At 36.2% G+C, this 21,488-nt stretch overlaps 1 protein-coding gene across 3 annotated transcripts in view; it reads left to right on the top strand.

Moving 5' to 3' along the window:
- Positions 1-21,488, top strand: part of COG5 (component of oligomeric golgi complex 5) — a 282,658-nt gene that overhangs the window by 165,013 nt on the left and 96,157 nt on the right. For all 3 annotated transcript variants that reach the window (XM_033438877.2, XM_012534817.3, XM_033438883.2), the window contains exon 11: positions 14,018-14,099. In XM_033438877.2, coding sequence (XP_033294768.1) covers positions 14,018-14,099 — 82 coding nt within the window. The remainder of the gene's footprint in view (positions 1-14,017; positions 14,100-21,488) is intronic.

Genomic DNA, 21,488 nt, shown 5'->3' with positions numbered 1-21,488 from the left:
TGTAAGAAACCGCCAAATTGTCTTCCAGTGTGGCCGTATTATTTTGCATTCTCATTAGAAAGAAACAAAGTTCCTGTTGTTCCACATCCTTGTCAGCATTTGATATTTTCAATGTTTTGGATTTTAGCTATTCTAATAGGTATGTAGTGGTATCTCGTTGATTTAATTTATATTTCCTTATGGATTTTTTAAAAAAAATTATATTTATGGGAGAAACTTGATTAGTTAAGTTCCTAAGACTTTATCTGTAGGCAAATGAACTGCTTTGCCATGCTCATTATTTAAAATTTATCTGTTACAGTCAATCCAAGTGCTTAAAATATCTTAAAATATTCTAAGGTAATTTTTATAGGATTAAGTATAGTTTCTTTTAGCATTTGGACAGCCAAATAGTTTCAAAGTTACATTTCTGAATACCTCTTCAAATAGTGTTAAAGGCAGGACAGTACAGTGATTAAGAGCTGGGTCCTTGGGCCCTGGTATCAGACAGAGCTAAGATTTCCTACATTGATTATGCAACCTTGGATAGGTCCTATAATCTTTAAGACCATCACATATCAAATGGAGGTGGTAATACTACCTATAAGCTGAGGTTTTCTGAAGGAAAATTAGATAATGTAGACTTAATTCAGAGATGGGCTCATTAATTTTCTATCATGATTATTATTTCAGTCTTTTTTTTAAACTTTGAAACTTTTATTTAGGGGTCATAAAGTTACCATGTGCATGGTAATGAAAAACCTTACTGTGTGAGAAGGTCAGTTTTTTTTTTTAAACAGTTCTAATAACGTGATGTGCATGTATATTCATGCTGAGAATTAGAAATTTAAGAAATCTTGCTTCCTTAAATAAGACAGTATCAAGGATTTACTATGAATGTGTCATGATTATGTCTCACTTTACTAAAGAATCATGGGTTTATGATCTAACATTTGGTAATTCTGTAGTCATAAAAACAGCGAGGATGGTTTTCCTTCATTCTGTTCTGTGAGGTCTTGTGAGAATTGTTAAATCATTTATATTCTTTTAGTAGGCAAAAAAATGGGTTTACTTTAAAAACGTTTGGTTTTGAGGTTAATATTGGCAAATCTGCCTTGCTCTTTGTTAAGATATCTGATTTCAGATGATAGAGAGAACTGTACATATTAGTATTCAGAGTCTAATCTTAGGTATGTACAAGAGGAGAAAAAAACCTACATGATGATAGTTTCTGGAATGCTTTATTAGTTCAGGAGGTTTTGTAGTAGATGTTTATCATGTTATAAAGAATACATCATAGCGTAAAGAGGGCATAAATGCACTGAGTATAAAATAAAACTGGGCCAATTATATCAAGTATAATAAATCTTAAGAATACAGTGTTAATGTAAAGCCTTTTGAAAACTTTCCCTTAATTAAGATAACTAATGCTGCTTCTGCTTAATTTAATAAATGTTCTGGCTAACTTGTAAAATTAGCCTGTTATTTTCAGTTCATACTATAAAGTTGCAGACACCTTTATACCTATCATATTAATTCTTTATGGCATTTAAGTGTGGGATATACTTCTTTCCCCTTTTTATATTGTATTTCCAAAGATTACTTGAATGGATAAATCTTCTCATTTTAAATTAGATTTCTAGACTGTTTATTAGACATGAGAAATTCAATTTTGGTATCTTTTAAAACCTGTTAAAAGTTCTAGTATCACTATATAATCATCAATACTATATGTAACACTTTGAAAGTGAGTGTAGCAAATTATTGAGAAGTTATTCAGGATCCATACGGTGGAAAACAGGTTGTAGATTCTCATCTGCAGAATTAAGCCAGTTTAGCTATATGTGCGAGTGTAGATATGATACTTTCATTTTCTAAGCCAGCATTTTTTATCATTGAACAGAATCTTTTAATCATGTGTGTAGGATGCATTAGGCTATATTTGGAATGTGTTCAGCATTTTGCGCAGCTATAGTACTAACGAGGATTTTAACTATGAAAAAGAATGTTTTCTTTTGCCCTTTTAGATGTATCAGATGATTTAATTATAGCATTTAAGACTCAGAAAAAATTGTAGGGCACCCAAATTAGGAATCTTTTTAATATTATGAGAAAAATGTTGAACTCATTTATCAGTGGCATCGCAATTTGATTAAAAAATCAAGTGGCAGTTAGCCAGTTACATGTCTAAGTCAGGTATTGTCAATAAATACTCTTACCTATAAAGGTTAGATTTTTGCTTTACTAGCATGGGGACCAGTTATTTTTAAAGGCCCGCTCCCTGCAGTAAAACAAATTTTAGATAAGTTAGAAAAGCATAATTTTTTTTTTTTTTTTGGCTGCTCTGGGTCTTTGTTGCTGCGTGCGGGCTTTTTCTAGTTGCAGCGAGCAGGAGCTACTCTTTGTTGCGGTGCGCAGGCTTGTCCTTGTGGTAGCTTCTCGTTGCGGAGCACGGGCTTTAGTAGTTGTGGCACACGGGCTCAGTAGGTGTGGCTTGTGGGTTCTAGAGCTCAGGCTCAGTAGCTGTGGCACACGGGCTTTGTTGCTCCGTGGCATGTAGGATCTTCCTGGACCAGGGCTCAAACCCATGTCCCCTGCATTGGCAGGCAGATTCTTAACCACTGCGCCACCAGGGAAGCCCCAAGAAAAGCATAATTTGTAATGCACTGTTGGCCCTGCAGAAAGTAAGAGAATCTCTGAGGGGCATATGTATATACGGATATACATAAGCAGATAAAGTAGTTGAAACTGTAGTGGAGATTTGTGAGCTCTAAGTCATTGCAAAAGCTGGAGTTGCCCTGCAGTCAAATGTCCATGTCAATGATGGGATCAGTTCACTAGGCTCTAGCAAGGTGGAACAATGAACCTGATAGTCTTGCATTAAGCTGAGACCTGTGACTGCGGCAGACATGGTCCTTGGTTGGTAATAGTACCTACTCTCACAAACAAATGCAGATCCCCTGAAGAGGAAAGCATTTCTAGTTTTAGCTATTAGGATTCTCCACATGTTAAGGTCAGCCAACTATGAGCTCACAGTTAAAAATCACCAGTCCTATAAATAAACTAGAAGCATGATTGAGAGTCAGCAGGAAAAATAAACACAATTCAAGACAGGTTTTAGACTCCGAAAGAACTTCTGAAGGACACTATGGACTTCAGATGTTAGAATTAACTGACAAAGAATCTAGAATACCTGTATATGTTTTCGAAATAAAGAATGGAATAAAAAATGAGAAATAAGTGACTTAAGAAATGATCAGGTAGGTTTAAAGAAGAACCAAATAGAACATTTAGAAATTAAAAATTAGATCATTGAAATAAAAAATTCAGCAGATAGGTTAAACAGATGTTACGTAAAACCAGGAAATGAATTAGCCTGGCAGTTAGAATTGATGATATTATCTAGAACGCAGCATACAGACAAGAGTATGGAACAAATGAGAGACTGAAAATTATGGAGGATTGAATGAGGCTTTAGTATGAGGCTAATTGGAAAAGGAAAGTCAGCAAACTAAAAAAGAAAAACCACATGATCATCTCAATACATGCAGAAAAAGTATTTGACAGAATCCAACATCCATTTCTGATAAGAATTCTCAGCAGACTAGGAATAGAACTTTCTCAACCTGATAAAAGGCATTTAGGAACAATGAACAGGTAAAATCATATACAATGGTGAATACTGAATGTTTCCCCCTTAAAATTTGGGAGAGGATAAGGATTCTTTATGCTCTCACTACTTCTGTTCAGCATTTTCCTAGCTAGTGCAATGAACAAGAAAAAGAAATAAAAGCTTCCAGTTTGGAAATGAAAAAGTAAAATGGTCTTTATATACAAATGATAAGATTATCCATGTTAAAAACTCGATGGAATCTACAAAAAGGCTACTAGAGCTCATAAGTGATATGTTGCAAGATTACAGAATAGAAGGTCAATATACAAAAATCAGTTGTAGGGCTTCCCTGGTGGCGCAGTGGTTGAGAGTCCACCTGCCGATAGAGGGGACACGGGTTCGTGCCCCGGTCTGGGAAGATCCCACGTGCCGCGGAGCGGCTGGGCCCGTGAGCCATGGCTGCTGAGACTGCGCGTCCGGAGCCTGTGCTCCGCAACGGGAGAGGCCACAACAGTGAGAGGCCCGCATACTGCCAAAAAAAAAAAATCAGCAATGTACTATTGAGAATTGAAATTTAATAATTCCATATACAGTAACGTCAAAGAATATGAAATCTTAGGAGTAAATGTGTCAAAAGTTGAACATCTGGAAGCTGAAAATGCTAAATATTGCTGAGAGAAATTAAAGAAGACCTAAGGAAATAGAGATACCTTATTTATGTGTTGATAGATTTGCTGTTGTTAAGATGTCCCTTCTTCCTAAATTGACGTATAATCCCAACAGGTGTTTTGGAGTGATTGACAAGCTGATTCTAAAATTCAAACAGAAATACAAAGGACTTGGGATACCCAGCACAACTTGGAAAAAGGAAAGCGAAATTGGAGGACTAACAATACCTGTTAATTTCAAGACTTAACTACCATATTCAAGAAAATGTGGAATTGGCATGAAATTAGAGACATAGATCATTGATGCAGAATAGAGAGTCCAAAAATACACTGACACATATGTGGAAAATTGATTTTCCAAAAAAGTTACAAAGGCAATTCTATCTTGACGCAGTAGTCTTTTTAACAGGTGATCCTGAAACATTTGGATATCCAGATGTAAAGCCTAAAATTCTAAAACTTATAGAGGAAAACAGAACAAACTTTGTGACTTAGGGGTAGAAAAAGATTTCTTAGATGCAACACCAAAAGCTCTGTCCATAAATTTAAAAAATTGATATTTTGGACTTACTCAAAATTAAGAATTTATGTTCTGCAGAATACTCCATTAAGAGAATACAAGATAAGGAATAAATATTTATTTGCAATAAATATAAATAAATATTTATTTGCAATAAATATAAATATAAATAAATATTTGCAAATCACATATCTAATAAAGGACTTATGTCTGAAGAACTCTCAGAATTCAATAAGAAAACAAAAAAAGCCAGCTTAAAAAAATAGGCCAGGGCTTCCCTGGTGGAACAGTGGTTGAGAGTCCACCTGCAGATGCAGGGGACACGGGTTCATGCCCCGGTCTGGGAAGATCCCACATGCCGCGGAGTGGCTGGGCCCGTGAGCCATGGCCACTGAGCCTGCGCGTCCGGAGCCTGTGCTCCGCAATGGGAGAGGCCACAACAGTGAAAGGCCCGCGTATCACCAAAAAAAAAAAAAAAAAAAAAAATAGGCCAAAGATTTGAATAGACACTTTAGAGATAGATGTCAATTAAGCACATATCTAAAATTTAAAAGACCTGACCATACCAAGTGTTGGTGAAGATATGGGGCAACTGGAACTCTCATATACTGCTGAAGGGAAGTGTAAAATTTACAACCACTTTGGAAAACAGTTTGGCTGTTTCTTAAAGAGTTAAACATACATATATTATATGACCTAGCAATATACCCCTAGTAATTAATCCAAGAGAAATGAAAGAATATATCCATACAAAGACTTGTATACAAATGTCCATAGAGCTGTCTTCTCCCTGTGTCTTCACACCATCTTCCTTCTGTATGTGTCTGTGTTTCAGATTTCTTTTTCTTATAAGGACCTTCTAATGACCCCATTTTAATTTAATTACTTCTTTAAAGACGTGTCTCAAAATATGGTCACATTTTCAAGTATGGGGGGCTTGGGACTTCAACATATGAATTGTGTCGGGTCAAAACTCAGCCTATAACAGTAATTTACATTGATGCCGATGAAAATGGAGAGAATTGCAGTGATTTGAGAATTACTCAGGAGATAAAACTGACAAATCTTAGTGATGGATTAAAGGTGGTGAGATGGAGGAGAAGGTATCAAGGACAATATCATTGGTTCAGGTTTGACAGGGTTCTGGTAGATAGGAGTAACTTCATTTGAGAGCATAAACCGAAGAGCACATTTAGGAGGGAAGATAAGCTCTGTATTCAGGTGCTCATGGGACATCCAAGTGAAGATGTCAGTTAGGCAGTTTAATATGGGAGTCTGGAGCTCAGAAGAGAGGCCTCTGCTTGAGACATAAATTTGGATGATATCGGCTCATATTGGCAATCAAAGCCATGGTAATGGGAAAGACCGGCTATAGAGAGAAAAGAAATCTACCTCGAAAATGCAACATATAAAACTCATGTAGAGCTCTGGTTTCCAAAGTGTGTATACATTTTGACATGTAAGAAGATAGTTATAAATTTTGCCTGTCCTTTTTACAAGTTTTATCCTTTAAACTATTTTCGTACATTTTGTATTGCATATATTTTATTAATACAGTGGTATTTGTATATAATTTTAAACAAATAAGTAAACATATATTAGAATGTATATTTAAAAATATTTACATTCAGTGAGTTTGGGAAACATTGTAACAGAGGAGGCCACAAGGAGTATCTCAAGAGGAGGATGAAACCAAAGAGAATATGGTGAAGGAAGCCAGGGGAAAAGTTTGGAGGAGATCGTGGTTCATGCTAAATCTAATTTGAGTGACAGTCTGTTTAAAATACCAGTCCACCATGCGTTCTCAACAAGGGCAATATTGACCCCAAGAGGGAGAAAAAGTTCTGTTTTTTGGAGGGAGAGGGGAGGCACAAAAACATCTTATATATTACATTGGCTTGTGGTCTCCAGAGTTCAGTCCTACCATACAAAATCTTACTCCTTAGTATTTAGCATCTGTCATCAGGGAGAAACTAAGTTAAATTTAAATTAAGTGCAGTTATATTATAAAATTATATAATATGTATCATTACATATTATATATATATAATTATTGTATATAATATGCTTATTATATGTATATAATAAGCATATTATATAGTTATTACATATAATATAATATATGTATATAATTAATTATTTAGTTTTCTTTTTGGAGGGACAATATGAAAAGAAAGGTTGAGAACTCTAGAAAGGGTTTTAAAACCCTTTAGCACTGTAGTTTAACAGTGATCTCTAGGGAAAAGTGTGGGATAAGGGGTTTGAGTTTGAAGAGAAGCTTTAAATTTTTACCATGTGTGTTTCAGTATTGAATTTTTTACATCAAGAATTTATTCGTGTCTTTAGAATTAAATTAGATTATCTTAATTATTCTTCCAAAAAATTAAAAAGAATAAAGGAAGCATCATGTTTAATCCTATCGCCCAGAAATAATTTCTTTTTTTTAAAATTAAGTTATTTATTTATTTATTTTTTAGCTACATTGGGTCTTCATTGCTACGTGAGGGCTTTCTCTAGTTGCGGTGAGCGGGGGCTACTCTTTGTTGCAGTGCGCGGGCTTCTCACTGCAGTGTCTTCTCTTGTTGTGTAGCATGGGCTCTAGGCATGCGGGCTTCAGTAGTTTTGGCTCACGGGCTCTAGAGCACAGGCTCAGTAGTTGTGGTGCACGGGCTTAGTTGCTCTGCAGCATGTGGGATCTTCCCGGACCAGGGCTCGAACCCGTGTCCCCTGCCTTGGCAGGAGGATTCTTAACCACTGTGCCACCAGGGAAGCCCGAGATAACTTCTGTTAACATTTTGTATATGGTTTTTCTATAATATTTAGCTCTATGCATTTTAACAAGTCCTATCTGTTCTGTCATCAAAAGGTATCTGAAATCTGACTACTTTTCACTTCCTCCCACTACCACCTTATCTAAGCCCCCATTTTTAAAAAAACAATAAGTAGATTGTACTGTAAATATTCCTTTATCTTTTTTAAGTTACTCTTATTTTTTTATTTTTTGCGATACGCGGGCCTCTCACTGTTGTGGCCTCTCCCATTGCGGAGCACAGGCTCCGGACGCGCAGGCTCAGCAGCCATGGCTCACGGTCCCAGCCGCTCCGCGGCATGTGGGATCTTCCCGGACCGGGGCACGAACCCGTGTCCCCTGCATCGGCAGGTGGACTCTCAACCACTGCGCCACCAGGGAAGCCCTATCTTTGAACAATATACATATAAAAGCCAACATTTTGATTTTAACTGAAGTTCTTCTGGCTTTTCATTTTGTTCTGTGATGTTCATCTTCAAGTCCCTTCTGAATTTCTGTACCTTCCTTCCTTTTTAATCAGACACAGCAAAATGGTTCTCCCTGAAGCCTATTTTCCAGTAAAGATAACTTTTTTCTTTGCTTTATATTTGCTTCCCCAGGATCCCTCTGCTTTTATCCAGAAGATGATTAAGAGCTAATATAAAATTCACATCTGTTTGGTTTCTTTGATCAAGTCTGCAAGCTTTCTCATTCACAATGTGATCTCTCCACAGAGATCTCTGGCACAGACTTGTTGCTAAATCTTTTACTGCCTCTTCTATTTTGATCGTAACTTTGTTATGTCTGGTTCCCTCTGACCTTGTCTCATTAAGTTCACTGTCTTATAAAATCTTTATCTGAACTGATCCTCACCTTCCCCTTCTGTATCAAAGATAGAGGTTGATTGTATCTTCTCTTTTCTCAGACTTACCCCTCTACTTTTGTTCACATTCTACATCTTATCCTTGTCTAGGACATTCTCTGCTTTCTCCAATATCAACCTTTCCCAGTTACTTCCTCCCAGGGATCTACCATCTAAAATCAAAACCAGAACAGAATCCTTGGTCCTGTATCTCCCTCAAAGTATTTCTTCCCTTCATTCCCAGATTTCCATAAGGTACTTTGTGTCTCTACTTTCTTGTTTCAGTTTTGCTCCAAACCACTGAAATCAAGCTTCTGCTCCACTGAAACAGTTGTTACTAAAGGAATTTTAATGACCCAACTACCAAATCCTTCTACTCACTTCTAAGATTCTTTTACTTCACTCCTTAGAGGTAATAACTACTTCTAATATTGGTTTCCTCCTTCACAGATACTACATCTCTTCAGAATCCTTCACTGATTCCTCCTTCTCCACCTACCCTTCCTTTTAAAACGTTTTATTCATAAAACTTCACTCCTTCTCCACCTACCCTTCCTTTTAAAACATTTTATTCATAAAATTTCAAACAGAAGCCAACATACAGAACCAAAGTATAGGACAGTGATTCTCTGTGTACCCATTGTCCAGTTTCAGCAATCACTAACTTGTGACCAATCTTTTTTTTTTTTAATAACTAACTCCACCACTTCTCTTTCTCCACTCTAAATTATTTCTTCCCCAACCTTTAAGTAGTGTTTTGCCCCTGGGTCCTATGCACAACATTCTTTTCCTCTCATGCCACATGCAATCTATGGAAAAGCTCACACATGTTAATAGTTTCTACCACCTCCAGATGCTGATAACACCTAAATCTCTTTCTCCAGCTTAGATCTTGTTCTTAAGCCAGAGATTTGTACATATTTAGTGGCCTAGATCGTCTTTGCTCAGGTGCCCCACAGGTTCTAGAAGTGGTAGAGACTGGATCTGAACCTTAATATCCTACTTTCAGAGTTCCTCTTCTTAACCACTGCTCTTTTCCTATATTTAAGTAGGAAAATATAATTATGGTGGGGAACATGGGATGCTATAGATGTATATAACAGAGTGCACCAAACCTGGGGGAACAAAGAGAAGAGACACCTAAACTGACTCTGATGAAGGTGCTGGATTAAAAGCTGGTAGCTGGGAGAAACTACAGAAGAACTTCAGCAACCTGAAGGAATTTGTGCTGGTTGGATCTTTGACCTCAGTGGTATGTAACAAGAGAAGTAGGCTGGGACAATCATGTCATATAAGGCTTTGTAAGTCAAGTTAAAGGGGACTAATACTTTAATATATCAGTCAAACAAACCTTAGATCAAATCCCAGCTCTACTACTTTCTGTACTACTGTACTACTTTCTGTATAATTCTAAGCAAGTCACCTTTTCTCTTTGACCTTTGTTTTCACTCTAGAAAGGGACTAAAAATGTCATCTTATAAGATCATTCCACTCATTTTTTCAGTAAATATTTATTGTGTGCCTATTATGTCCTGGTCACATTCTCGATGTTGAAATTAGAGTGGTAAGAAAGACAAAATGGGACCTCTGCTGTCATGGAGCTTACATTCTGGTGGTTGTTGTAGTGTTTAAATGAGATAACATTCAGTGGTGCCTGTTACATAATGGACATTCAGAAAATGTTAATTTCCTAGCCAACGTTCACATACATTCTAACGCATGGACACTTTGAGTTCTTCTCTGATTAAGTTAAAAGTACATACTTCTTGGCTTAGAAGTTTTGAGTGACTTGTCACTAAAAAGGAAGAAGTAGCCAGATTATCTGGGACCCTATGTTTTCTTTCAAAAGGTCATGTCTAGGAGTTAGAATTTTCTTGTTTACTTTGGCAATTCTAAAAAGCCTTGAAGAATTCCTGTTATTTCTAGAAATCTGTTTCAGTAATTCTGTGAATTACAAAGATGATTTGCATCAAAGGAATTTATGGTTAGTTGTAGGAATAGATAATGACACATCCAAAAGAAATAAAAGAAAAAGCCTCTAGAGAAGATAAAAGCTAACAAAAATCATCCACAGAACAAAGAAAACACAAAGAAAGCATAAAATGAGATGATAAAAGCAGAAACAACCTATTAATTAAACATATTTGGTTTATAATTTCTTATTAAAAGGTGAAACAATGTTTAAAAATAGAATACTTTGTTTATAAGAGTCAAAAAACAGTGACATGACAAGAATAAAAATAAATAGACTGATAAACATTTCTCAAGTGAAAGCAATAGTGACAGTATGAATTTCAGATAAAATAAGACAAATAATGGTATATAGAATAAAAAGGGTCACACAAACTTTATATTACCAGTCTCTTCAACAAATGATGCTGGAAAAACTGGATATTCATGTGTGAACGAAAGAAATTGGACCCTTACCTTAAACTGTATTCAAAAATTAATTTAAAATGAATTAAAGCCCTAAATGTAAGACCTAAAATTATAAAATTCAGAGTAGAAAATTGGGAAATCTTCATGACATTGACTTGGCAGTGATTTCATGGATATGACACAAAATCACAGGCAACAAAAAGTGAAATTGACAAATGGGACTACACCAAACTTCAAAACTTCTGTGCAACAAAGGAAACAATTAACAGAATGAAAAGGCAACCTACAGAATGAGACACAATATTTGCAAACTATATATCTGGTAAGGGGTTGATGTCCATAATATACAAAGAACTCCTACAACTCAACAACAACAAACCACCCAACTCAACTAAAAAAATGTGTAAGGGACTTGAATAGATATTTGTCTGAAGAAGACATACAAATGACCAACAAGCATATTAAAAGATGATCAACACCACTAATCATCAGGAAGTACAAATCAGAATCATAATGAGATATTAGTGCACTCATTAGGATGACTATTTCCAAAACAGAAAACAGGTGTTGGTGAGGACGTGGAGAAATTGGAACCCTTGTATATTGTTAATAGAAATGTGAAATCATGCGGCTGCTAAGAAAAACTGTGGAGGTTTCTCAAAAAAATTAAAAACAGAATTAATGTATGATCCAGCGATCTCACTTCTGGAGATACACAGTATATCCAAAAGAATTGAAAACAGGATCTTGAAGAGAGATTTGCCCAGCCATGTTCATTGCAGCATTATTCATAATAGCCAAGTGATAGAAGCGATCCAAGTGTCTGATGATGGATGAAGGGATAAAGAAAATGTGATACACAGACACACGCGTATATACATACATGCAATGGAATATTATTAAGTCTTTAAAAAAGAAGGAAATTCTGTTACATGCTAAAGATGGATGAAACTTAAGGACATCATGCGAAATGAAATAATCTAGTCACACAAAAAAACAAATATTGTATGATTCCACTCACATGAGGTATCTCAAGTAGTCACATTCTTAGAAACAGAAAGTAGATAGGTAGTTTCCAAGGGCTGGGGGGAGAAAGAAAATGGGAGTTGTTGCTCAATGGGTTTAGAGTTTCAGTTTTACAAGATGAGAAAGTTCCAGAGATCTGTTGCACATCAAGGTACATAGAGTTAACACTGCTGTACACTTAAAAGCAGTAAAGATGGTAAATTTTGTGATTTTTATCATAATTTTAAAAGTATAAGAATCGTTTCATGCATTGTTTTCTATGAACTTAAAACATAAGACTGGGTATTATTTTGTTAATTAAAGTGTATTAATTGCCTTTTATTAACTCAGCTAAATGATCCTGTAGATTTCCTTCTGGAGACATTGGGCTCTTATATTAATATATTTCCTAATATTTAATGATAGGTACCTTGCTGACATAAATCCTACTTGTTGAGGTAGATAATTCAAATACTGAAATCAATTTGCTATTATATGTGAGAATTTTGTATTTGTATGCTTAAGCAAGATTGACCCAAGTTTACTTTTTAAAGTGTATGTGTGTGTATGTAGAAGCATATATAGTCACCAAATTTCCTGCATCTTAGACATCTTTCAGATTTTTACCATTACGTTGTTATCTGTAGACTTTTCATATATGACCTTTAATATATTGAGGTAATTACCTAGCTTGTTCCTAGCTTGTTGAGTGGTTTTATCATGAAAGTGTGTTGAATTTTGTCAAATGCGTTTTTGTGCATCAGTTGAGATAATCATGTCGTTTTGTCCTTCATTTTGTTAATGTGATGTATTAAAATGGTTCTTTAATATGATGAAAAACATTCACTTTATTTTTTTTTACTAAAGTATAATTGATTAACAATGTTGTGTTAGTTTCAGTACAGCAAAGTGACTCATTTATTTATATATGTATATATATTCTTTTTCAGATTCTTTCCCATTACAAGTTATTACAAGATATTGAATATAGTTCTCTGTGCTGTAGGTCCTTGTTGGAAAAACATCCAACATGTTTCCAAATGTTGGAAAAACATTTAAAGTGTTTGATATACAATATACATATTGCATAAAATCTTGGTAATCTGAATCTATTTTGTGATCACTGCATAAGAAATTAGCAATTATTTGATTTGGCTTTTTATGATACACAATACCCATTTGAATTCAAAACAAAACTTATTAAAGAAACAAATAACAAGGAAAATAGATATGTTCATGGGCATAAAAATGAGAAATCAATATTTTTCATTGCTCATTTTCTTTCTTATAACCTTGAAAAGTAGAATTTCATTCTTTGCAAGTACAGAACTAAAGCAGAATGAATGAATTTCCTAATTATTCTTTTTTATGACAGTCATATTTGAACATTATACATATTTATGTTACTAGGGTGAACCATGTGTAATTGGCATTGTTGTACTTCAAAAATAGAATAACGGCAATTTGATATAATATTATCACACATGTAGAAGTACCTTAAAGGGCTTGGTAAAATTTCTGTAAGTGTCATTTTCTTTTAACAGTATTAAAATACTTTGTCCGGTTTTAACAAATGACACTTAAACTAATATTTATCTTTTCCTTTTAGTAATTACTTTCTAAAATATGTATTAATAGTTGAGTGACAGTATCCTGCTAAGTTGAGTAATAGGAATTCCTGTGACTTAAAAAAACAAAAACAAAATTGTGTCTATACTTCAGGCAGTTCTCTTCCGTAATTGGTGAATTGTATCTTGGTGGTCACTCTTGGTCTAAGCATGCTTGTTCTTCATTTTCTTATGGTAACAAAAATTGCCTTCTGTATATAAAATGATGATAATGATTGTAATAATAATAACATTCACTGAAGATTTATTATATGTCAAGAACTGTCCCAAGAGTTTACTTTAATAAACTTAAAATCCTTGTAATAATCCTGCAGTGTGGGTACTGTTATCTCCATTTTACAGAGGGCAGGGAGGCACAGAATGATTTAGCAACTTGCCCAAGCTCACACAGCTAGTATGTAGCAGAGAAGGATGATGACATGAGACATGATTTGACTCATCTATATATTTCTACTTAGTTACTTAATAATTCCATTGTTTGATAGACTTAAATACATTTTTAATACTTTTTCAATGGTATGTCTTATCCATTGTAATTTAAAAAAAATAATACATCCCCTTTTTTTGGGTCATAGGATGGACACGCTGAAATTTTATACACGTTTTGGAATTCAGTTACTCAGGCACTTTCTTCTCAGTTTCAGACAGCAACAAACTGTAAGTACAGTATTTATTTTGCAAGTTGATTTCACAGTTTTTCAGTTACTTTAAAATTTAATATCAAGAAGTTTTGCTCTATTTATAAAACATCTTTTAAAAACTCCTGGCTAATTGTCATTTCTTATGTTACCTATATATTCAGTTATATAAGCAATAAATTCTTTTTTTACACTTTTAAAATACTTAGGATGTGAAATAAAATGCTCCAGAAGAATAAGTTAATTCTCCATAATTCAGTCAGAGGAACCTGAATTTTTCCTATGTAAAGGGTGATTGATGTTGAAGAATTTAGTTAAAGCTTGTAGAGTATTTTAATTCCTAACAAAGAGATATTAAAAGACAGAGACCTTATAGCTTTTCCTTTATTGTTAAAATGAAGATTTGATGAATGAACAGCTGAAATACCCACATCATGAATTAAGAGTTGCTTAACCAAATATAATCCAACAAATTTTTCTTAGTTTGTTTTTGTCATGAAATAATGGCACAGGGTAGTTCTAAACAATGAAGTATACAAACTAGCTAATATAAGTGTTTTTGTCTAATCACTGAATGTAAGAGCATTGAATGTACCTAGGCCTTTTAAAAGTGTTTTGAGAGTTTGTATGTAGTTGTTATTCACAGTTACTGAAAGTACCTAGTAATGTAAACATTATTTAGTCCCTGACAACTCCAGAATGAATTAACCACACTACCTTGCTTCCCTACTTCTACTTCTAAAGTAGTGTGCAGCAAGGCAGTGACCACAGAGAAGGTCTTCATTCGTGTGTGCGCAGACAGAACTTAAGCAGAGGGTTTATTTAGGACGGATTCATTCTATTCACTTCTACAAATCACCCTACTCAAAGAATACTGTGCTTCTCCCTGCTTCAGGTATCTGTTTTGGGCAGCTTTTTTGAGATGTAATTTACATATATAAAATACACCAACTTAGAGCAGAAAATTCTATGAATTTTTGACAGATGTTTACATCCTTATAACCACCATCACAATTAAGATATAGAACAGGGCTTCCCTGGTGGCGCAGTGGTTGAGAGTCTGCCTGCCGATGCAGCGGACGCGGGTTCGTGCCCCGGTCGGGGAGGATCCCACATGCCGCGGAGAGCCATGCCCGTGAGCCATGGCTGCTGAGCCTGCACGTCCGGCTCCTGTGCTCCGCAACGGGAGAGGCCACAGCGGTGAGGGGCCCGCGTACCACACACACACAAAAAAAGATATAGAACATTTCTATCACCAACACCCCACCCCCACGTCCCTAATGTACTCTTATAGTTAATCTCCTATTCCTACCTCTTGGCTCCTGGCAGCTAATGATAAGCTTTCTGTCTGTATAAGTTAGCTTTTCCTAGATTTTCATAAAACTGGAATCATGCAGTATGAGTTCTTGTATAGCAACGTAGTTATTTTAAGGTTTATTCATGTTGTTGCATGTACCAGTAGTCCATTTCTTTTTATTGCTGATTAGAATTTCATTGTGTAGATATACACAATTTATCTATTCTCCAGTTGGGGGAATAACTGGTTTATTACAGTTTGGGGTTATTATGAATAAAGCTACTACAGTCATTTACATACAGGTCTTTTGTAGACATATGTCTTCATTCTCTTGGGTAAACACATAGAGTGGAATTTCCTGATCATTTGATAAGTATATGTTTAACTTTAAAAAACTGCTGAACTGTTTCCCAAGATAGATGTACCATTTTTCATCCCCATCAACAATGTATGATAATTCTTCTATATTTTCATCAATCCATGATATTGTCTTTTTTTTTTTTTTCTGCGGTACGCGGGCCTCTCACCGCTGCGGCCCCTCCCGCTGCGGAGCACAGGCTCCGGACGCGCAGGCTCAGCGGCCATGGCTCACGGGCCCAGCCGCTCCGCGGCATGTGGGATCCTCCCAGACTGGGACATGAACCCACGTTCCCTGCATCGGCAGGCGGACTCCCAACCACTGTGCCACCAGGGAAGCCCTGTCATTTTAATTTTAGCCATTCTTGTGAGTGTTCAGTGAACTTTTATTGTGGTTTTAACTTCACTAGCCTAAAGACTAGTAATGACTAGATTTTCATAGGTTTATTTCCCATCTGTATATCTTCTTTGGTTAAGTGTTCATCAAAGTTACTGACTTTTTAGTTTTATTTAATTTTTTTAGCTTATTGCTTGTCCTCTTATTATTGAGTCTTAAAATATCCTTATATATCTGATTCCAAGTCCTTTCTCAGATGTATGTTTTACAAATATAGTCCCCTGTCTGTGGTTTGCCTTTACATTTTCTTAACAGTATCTTCCAAATGACGAAAGTTTTTAGTTTTGAAAAATGTCTGATTTATCAGTTTTAGGAGGTAGTTTTTCAAATATTCAAATATAGTATTATATAAATACAGCCTTTCAATAGTTTCTTACTCTATGTATGAAAGTAATGGCTTTTCATGAAACCAGTTATGATGAAGTTTTCTTTAATATTTAACTTTCACACTATAAGCCAGTTGTGGAATACATTTACTCACATACCAGTAGGAAAACACAAAGATGTAAACTGACCTACGAAATATATAAGCATAATTACAAAATTCATTAAAACCTCAGTTTTTAGAATAAAAGAAAGCAATGTAAAAGCTCATTGTTGCTGTTTTCAAGCATTCATTAAAATTTTACTTTATCACTTCAAAGCCTTTACAAAACCTTGGAGTTGTTGTAGACAGTATTTGTTTTTTTAGATTGGTATATCCCTACTCTCTTTTTTAAAAATTTTTATTTATTTAATTAATTTATTTTTGGCTGCGTTGGGTCTTGGTTGCTGCACGTGTGCTTTCTCTAGTTGCAGCGAGCAGGGGCTATGCTTTGTTGCGGTGCGCGGGCTTCTCATTGTGCGGGCTTCTCATTGCGGTGGCTTCTCTTGTTGCAGAGCACGGACTTTAGGTGCACGGGCTTCAGTAGTTGTGGCACACAGGCTCAGTAGTTGTGGCTCCTGAGCTCTAGAGCACAGGCTCAGTAGTTGTGGCACACGGGCTTAGTTGCTCCACAGCATGTGGGATCCTCCAGGACCAGGGCTTGAACCCATGTCCCCTGCATTGGCAGGCGGATTCTTAACCACTGCGCCACCAGGGAAGCCCTGTAGATAGTATTTTATTTTCTTTCTTTAATGAGTAAACTTAATTGGCATTTTGAATATTTTTTTCTCTCAATGTGGTAGGAACATACCAAAGAAATAACCTTAGGATACTTGAAATATTTCAAACCTTTAACCATTACATCTCCCAATATTGTTTATTATTGGTTGATTTAGCACATTTTTAGTAGAAATTATATAACGTAAACTTCATCCCAACAAATCACACAGATATTAAGAGAGTATAACTCTAGGGAGTGCGACTGCAATGGAAATGCCCTTGTCTCTAATTCAGTCCTCTCTGTCAGTTCTGGGTCTGGTTGATTGAATTTTCTTCTTCTTCCTCATTGATATTTTTTCCTACTTTTTTGCATGTCTAATAATTTGTGATTCAGTATCACACATGAATTTTACCTTGTTTAGTACTAGATACTTTTGTCTTCCTGTTAAGTATTCTTACTCTAGGGTACTGTCAAGTTACTAAAAAACAATTCGGTTCCTTTAGTCTTGCTTTTTAGATTTATTGGCAAAACCTGAGCAGTGTTTAGTCTAGAGCTAATTATTTCCCACTACGGAGGCTAGACTCTACCAGATCTGTGAATTGTGAGGTTTTTTAGTTTGGCTTTCAGGAACAGGCACTCCTCCCAGTCTTGTGTGAGGAACAGATATATTCTCTCTAATCCTTTCCCTTGAGGAAAAATACTACAAAATTAAAATAAAGTGATAAACACCTGAGAACCTGTTGGGCTGTACCCTACAGGCCTACAAGGTCTGCATTTGCCCGGCTTCAAGGCTGGAGAAAGAGACAGAGTCCATTTATATAGCACATATAGTCCCTGGAGTGTACTGTAGTAATTGTTTAAAATTATAGACAGGCAATATAAAGGAGATGGAATCATCTGCAGAGTTGAAGATTATATACAGTGTAACAGATTGTGTTAAGTAAGTAATATTTGGCAGAAAATATCTAAAGGAAAAATTTCCTAGTTAGAAACATGTTTCTTCTGATTTTAAATGTTCATGCTTAATAAAAATAAGTTCTATTAGATATAATAGAATATAATCTAGGGGTTTGACAGTGAATTTACTTTATTTAAAAGGAAAGGGGCCTGAACTTGTCACTGTGAATATTCAGAATAGCTTCTATAGGAAATGTGCTGCTTTAATTATCTGTGGCTGATAGTTATTTCCAAGATGATTTCTAAGCTTTATGTCTCTTATTTCTCATTGTAGTTTCCAGATAATAATGTTTGTTCACCAACCTGTTGGCTTATGATACATATATTTTTCAAGTCTCAATAGAAACAAGCAAAATAAACATTACCATTTTGAACTCTTTGAAATGACTTCATAATTCTTCTTTATAATGTGATTTTCCCAGAATGTCTTATCCCGCTTAGTTTTCTCCATAGCTCTCATCACTTACTAATACACTATTTATTTATTTAGTCTGAACTCTTCCCTCCTCCCACTAGAATTTAATTCCCCATAAGACATGGAATACTATATTGGTCATGGTAGTAGTATCTTCAGTGGCTAAAAGTATACCAAGCACACAGTAAGACTTCAATAAATGCTTATTGACTGGAAGGAAGGACGAAAGAAAAACAGGAAGGAAGCAAGGAAGAAAAGATGCCAGTGCCCTTTTATAATAGCATAAGCACTTAAAAACATTTTTCGAAATATGCTTAAAATGTTCTGGCAAGTAAATCTGTTTTAAAAATTTAAAACCCTTTGTGCAATATTAATCTATCAAAACTCTTAAGCAACTCAAGGAGTTGATTCATACAGTTAAGAAAGCTACATGGTATATATCTGTGCTTTGGAAAATCAAGTGTGAATAAGAGAAACGCTTTAGGAGATAGGCACATTAGAAGATATAGAAAGCTTTAAGACTTAAAATATATGCTAAAACTCATTATCTTTACCTTTTTAAAGATACAGTGATAAATTGGGAGTCCACTCTTCCTTTGAAATAGGGAGATAAACAAGCTATACAATTATGAATACTTTAGTGTAGATTAAAAAAAAAAGTTAGAATGGTGTCCATGTTAAATGAGATTTTACTGTGATGCATTTCTTTTTTTTTTGGCTGCATTGGGTCTTCGTTGTGGTGCACAGGCTTTCTCTAGTTGCGGTGAGTGGGGACTACTCTTCATTGCAGTTCATGGGGTCCTCATTGCGGTGGCTTCTCTTATTGCAGAGCACAGGCTCTAGGCGTGAGGGCTTCAGTAGTTGAGGCACGTGGGTTCAGTAGTTGTGGCTCGCGGGCTCTAGAGCACAGACTCAGTAGTTGTGGCACATGGGCTTAGTTGCTCCGCGGCATGTGGGATCTTCCTGGACCAGGGATTGAACCTGTGCCCCCTGTGTTGGCAGGCAGATTCTTAACCACTGCACCACCAGGGAAGTCCCTGTGATGCATTTCCTAAAAGTTAATGTACAACTTAAATATATATACTTAGGAGATAGATCTCACACCCTCATTTTAAGTACCTTTTAGAATTTTGATCCCTGCAACTGAAGCATTTTTTTTTTTTTTTTTTTTTTGGTGGTACATAGGCCTCTCACTATTGTGGCCTCTCCCTTTGTGGAGCACAGGCTCCGGACGTGCAGGCTGAGCGGCCATGGCTCACGGGCCCAGCCGCTCTGCAGCACGTGGGATCTTCCTGGACCGGGGCACGAACTTGTGTCCCTTGCATCGGCAGGCGGACTCTCAACCACTGTGCCACCAGGGAAGCCCCTGAAGTATTCTTTTGCTACAGAGCTCTAATAAGTTTACAAGGGACCATCCTGAGCACCATGTAGCACATAAAGAAGAAAACTTGGAGCTTGCTGAAAAAGAGAAGTCTCTAGATTTGAGAACTTGAGAGGAGTGTTTTTTAAAAGTACTGAAAGTTTGTATAACCTGGCAGAAATTAAGTCTAGTCATCAAGCAACTTTTTAGAAACTTTCTTTGACAGGACAAATTTGATCATATAATTCTCTGATAAAATCTTGCAGATATATCAAATCATTATGTTGTACATATTAATAAATAAGTCAATTATATCTAAATAAAACTGCAAAAATCTTAAAAGACTTGAAAAGTCTTTCATTGACTTCTCTTTTTAAAAATCATTCATTGGGGCTTCCCTGGTGGCGCATTGGTTAAGAGTTCGCCTGCCGATGCAGGGGACACGGGTTCGTGCCCCAGTCCGGGAAGATCCCACATGCCGCAGAGCGGCTGGGCCCGTGAGACATGGCCGCTGAGCCTGCGTGTCCGGAGCCTGTGCTCTGCAATGGGAGAGGCCACAACAGGGAGAGGCCCGTGTACCGCAAAAAAAAAAAAAAAAAATCTTTCATTGAAGTATAATACAGTTGACCGTTGAACAGCATGGGGGTTAGGAGCACCGACGTTTTGTGCAGTCAAAAATCCATGTATCACTATGGTTGGCTCTCCAGATCTGTGGTTCCACACCTGCAGATTCAGCCAACTGCAGATTGTGTAGTACTGTAGTATTTACTATTGAAAAATCCACATGTATGTGGACCCACACAGCTCAAACCCGTGTTGTTCAAGGGCCAACTGTACTCATAAAGAAAAGGTATGTGTATCATACTTATATACCTAAATGAATATTTCAAATCTCAATATAGCTGTGTTACCAAGATCAAGAACAGCATCAAGATCAAGAAACAGAATATTACCTGAATATTACCAGAATATTACCAGAATTTTACCTGAATCCAGAATATACCTGGCTCCCCTCATGCCCCCTTCTAGTTTCTGCCTCTTCTTCTCCTAAGAAGAGTAACCACTAATTTCTGATGGTAGAGATGAGTTTGTTTTTTTTTTTGCTTTAATTATTGCTATTTAAATGAGCAATAATTTATTTTATTTTTATTCATTTATTTTATTTTTGACTGTGGTGGGTCTTCGTTGCTGCATGCTGGCTTTTCTCTAGTTGCGGAGAGCAGGAACCACTCTTTCGTTGCGGTGTGCAGGCTTCTTATTGCAGTGGCTTCTCTTGTTGAGGAGCACGGGCTCTAGGTGTGTGGGCTACAGTAGTTGTGTCTCGTGGGCTCTAGAGAGCAGGCTCAGTAGTTGTGGCACACGGGCTTAGTTGCTCCACAGCATGTGGGATCTTCCTGGACCAGGGCTCAAACCCATGTCTCCTGCATTGGCAGGTGGATTCTTAACCACTGTGCCACCAGGGAAGCCCAATTATTGCTATTTTATGCAGATAAAATCATCCAGTTTTAATCTTGTGCTTGTTTTCTGACGTCTCTCGCTC

Source organism: Orcinus orca, chromosome 9, assembly GCF_937001465.1.
Source record: "Orcinus orca chromosome 9, mOrcOrc1.1, whole genome shotgun sequence".
NCBI classification, from domain to species: Eukaryota; Metazoa; Chordata; class Mammalia; order Artiodactyla; family Delphinidae; genus Orcinus; species Orcinus orca.
This window is presented reverse-complemented; position numbering and strand designations above follow the sequence as displayed.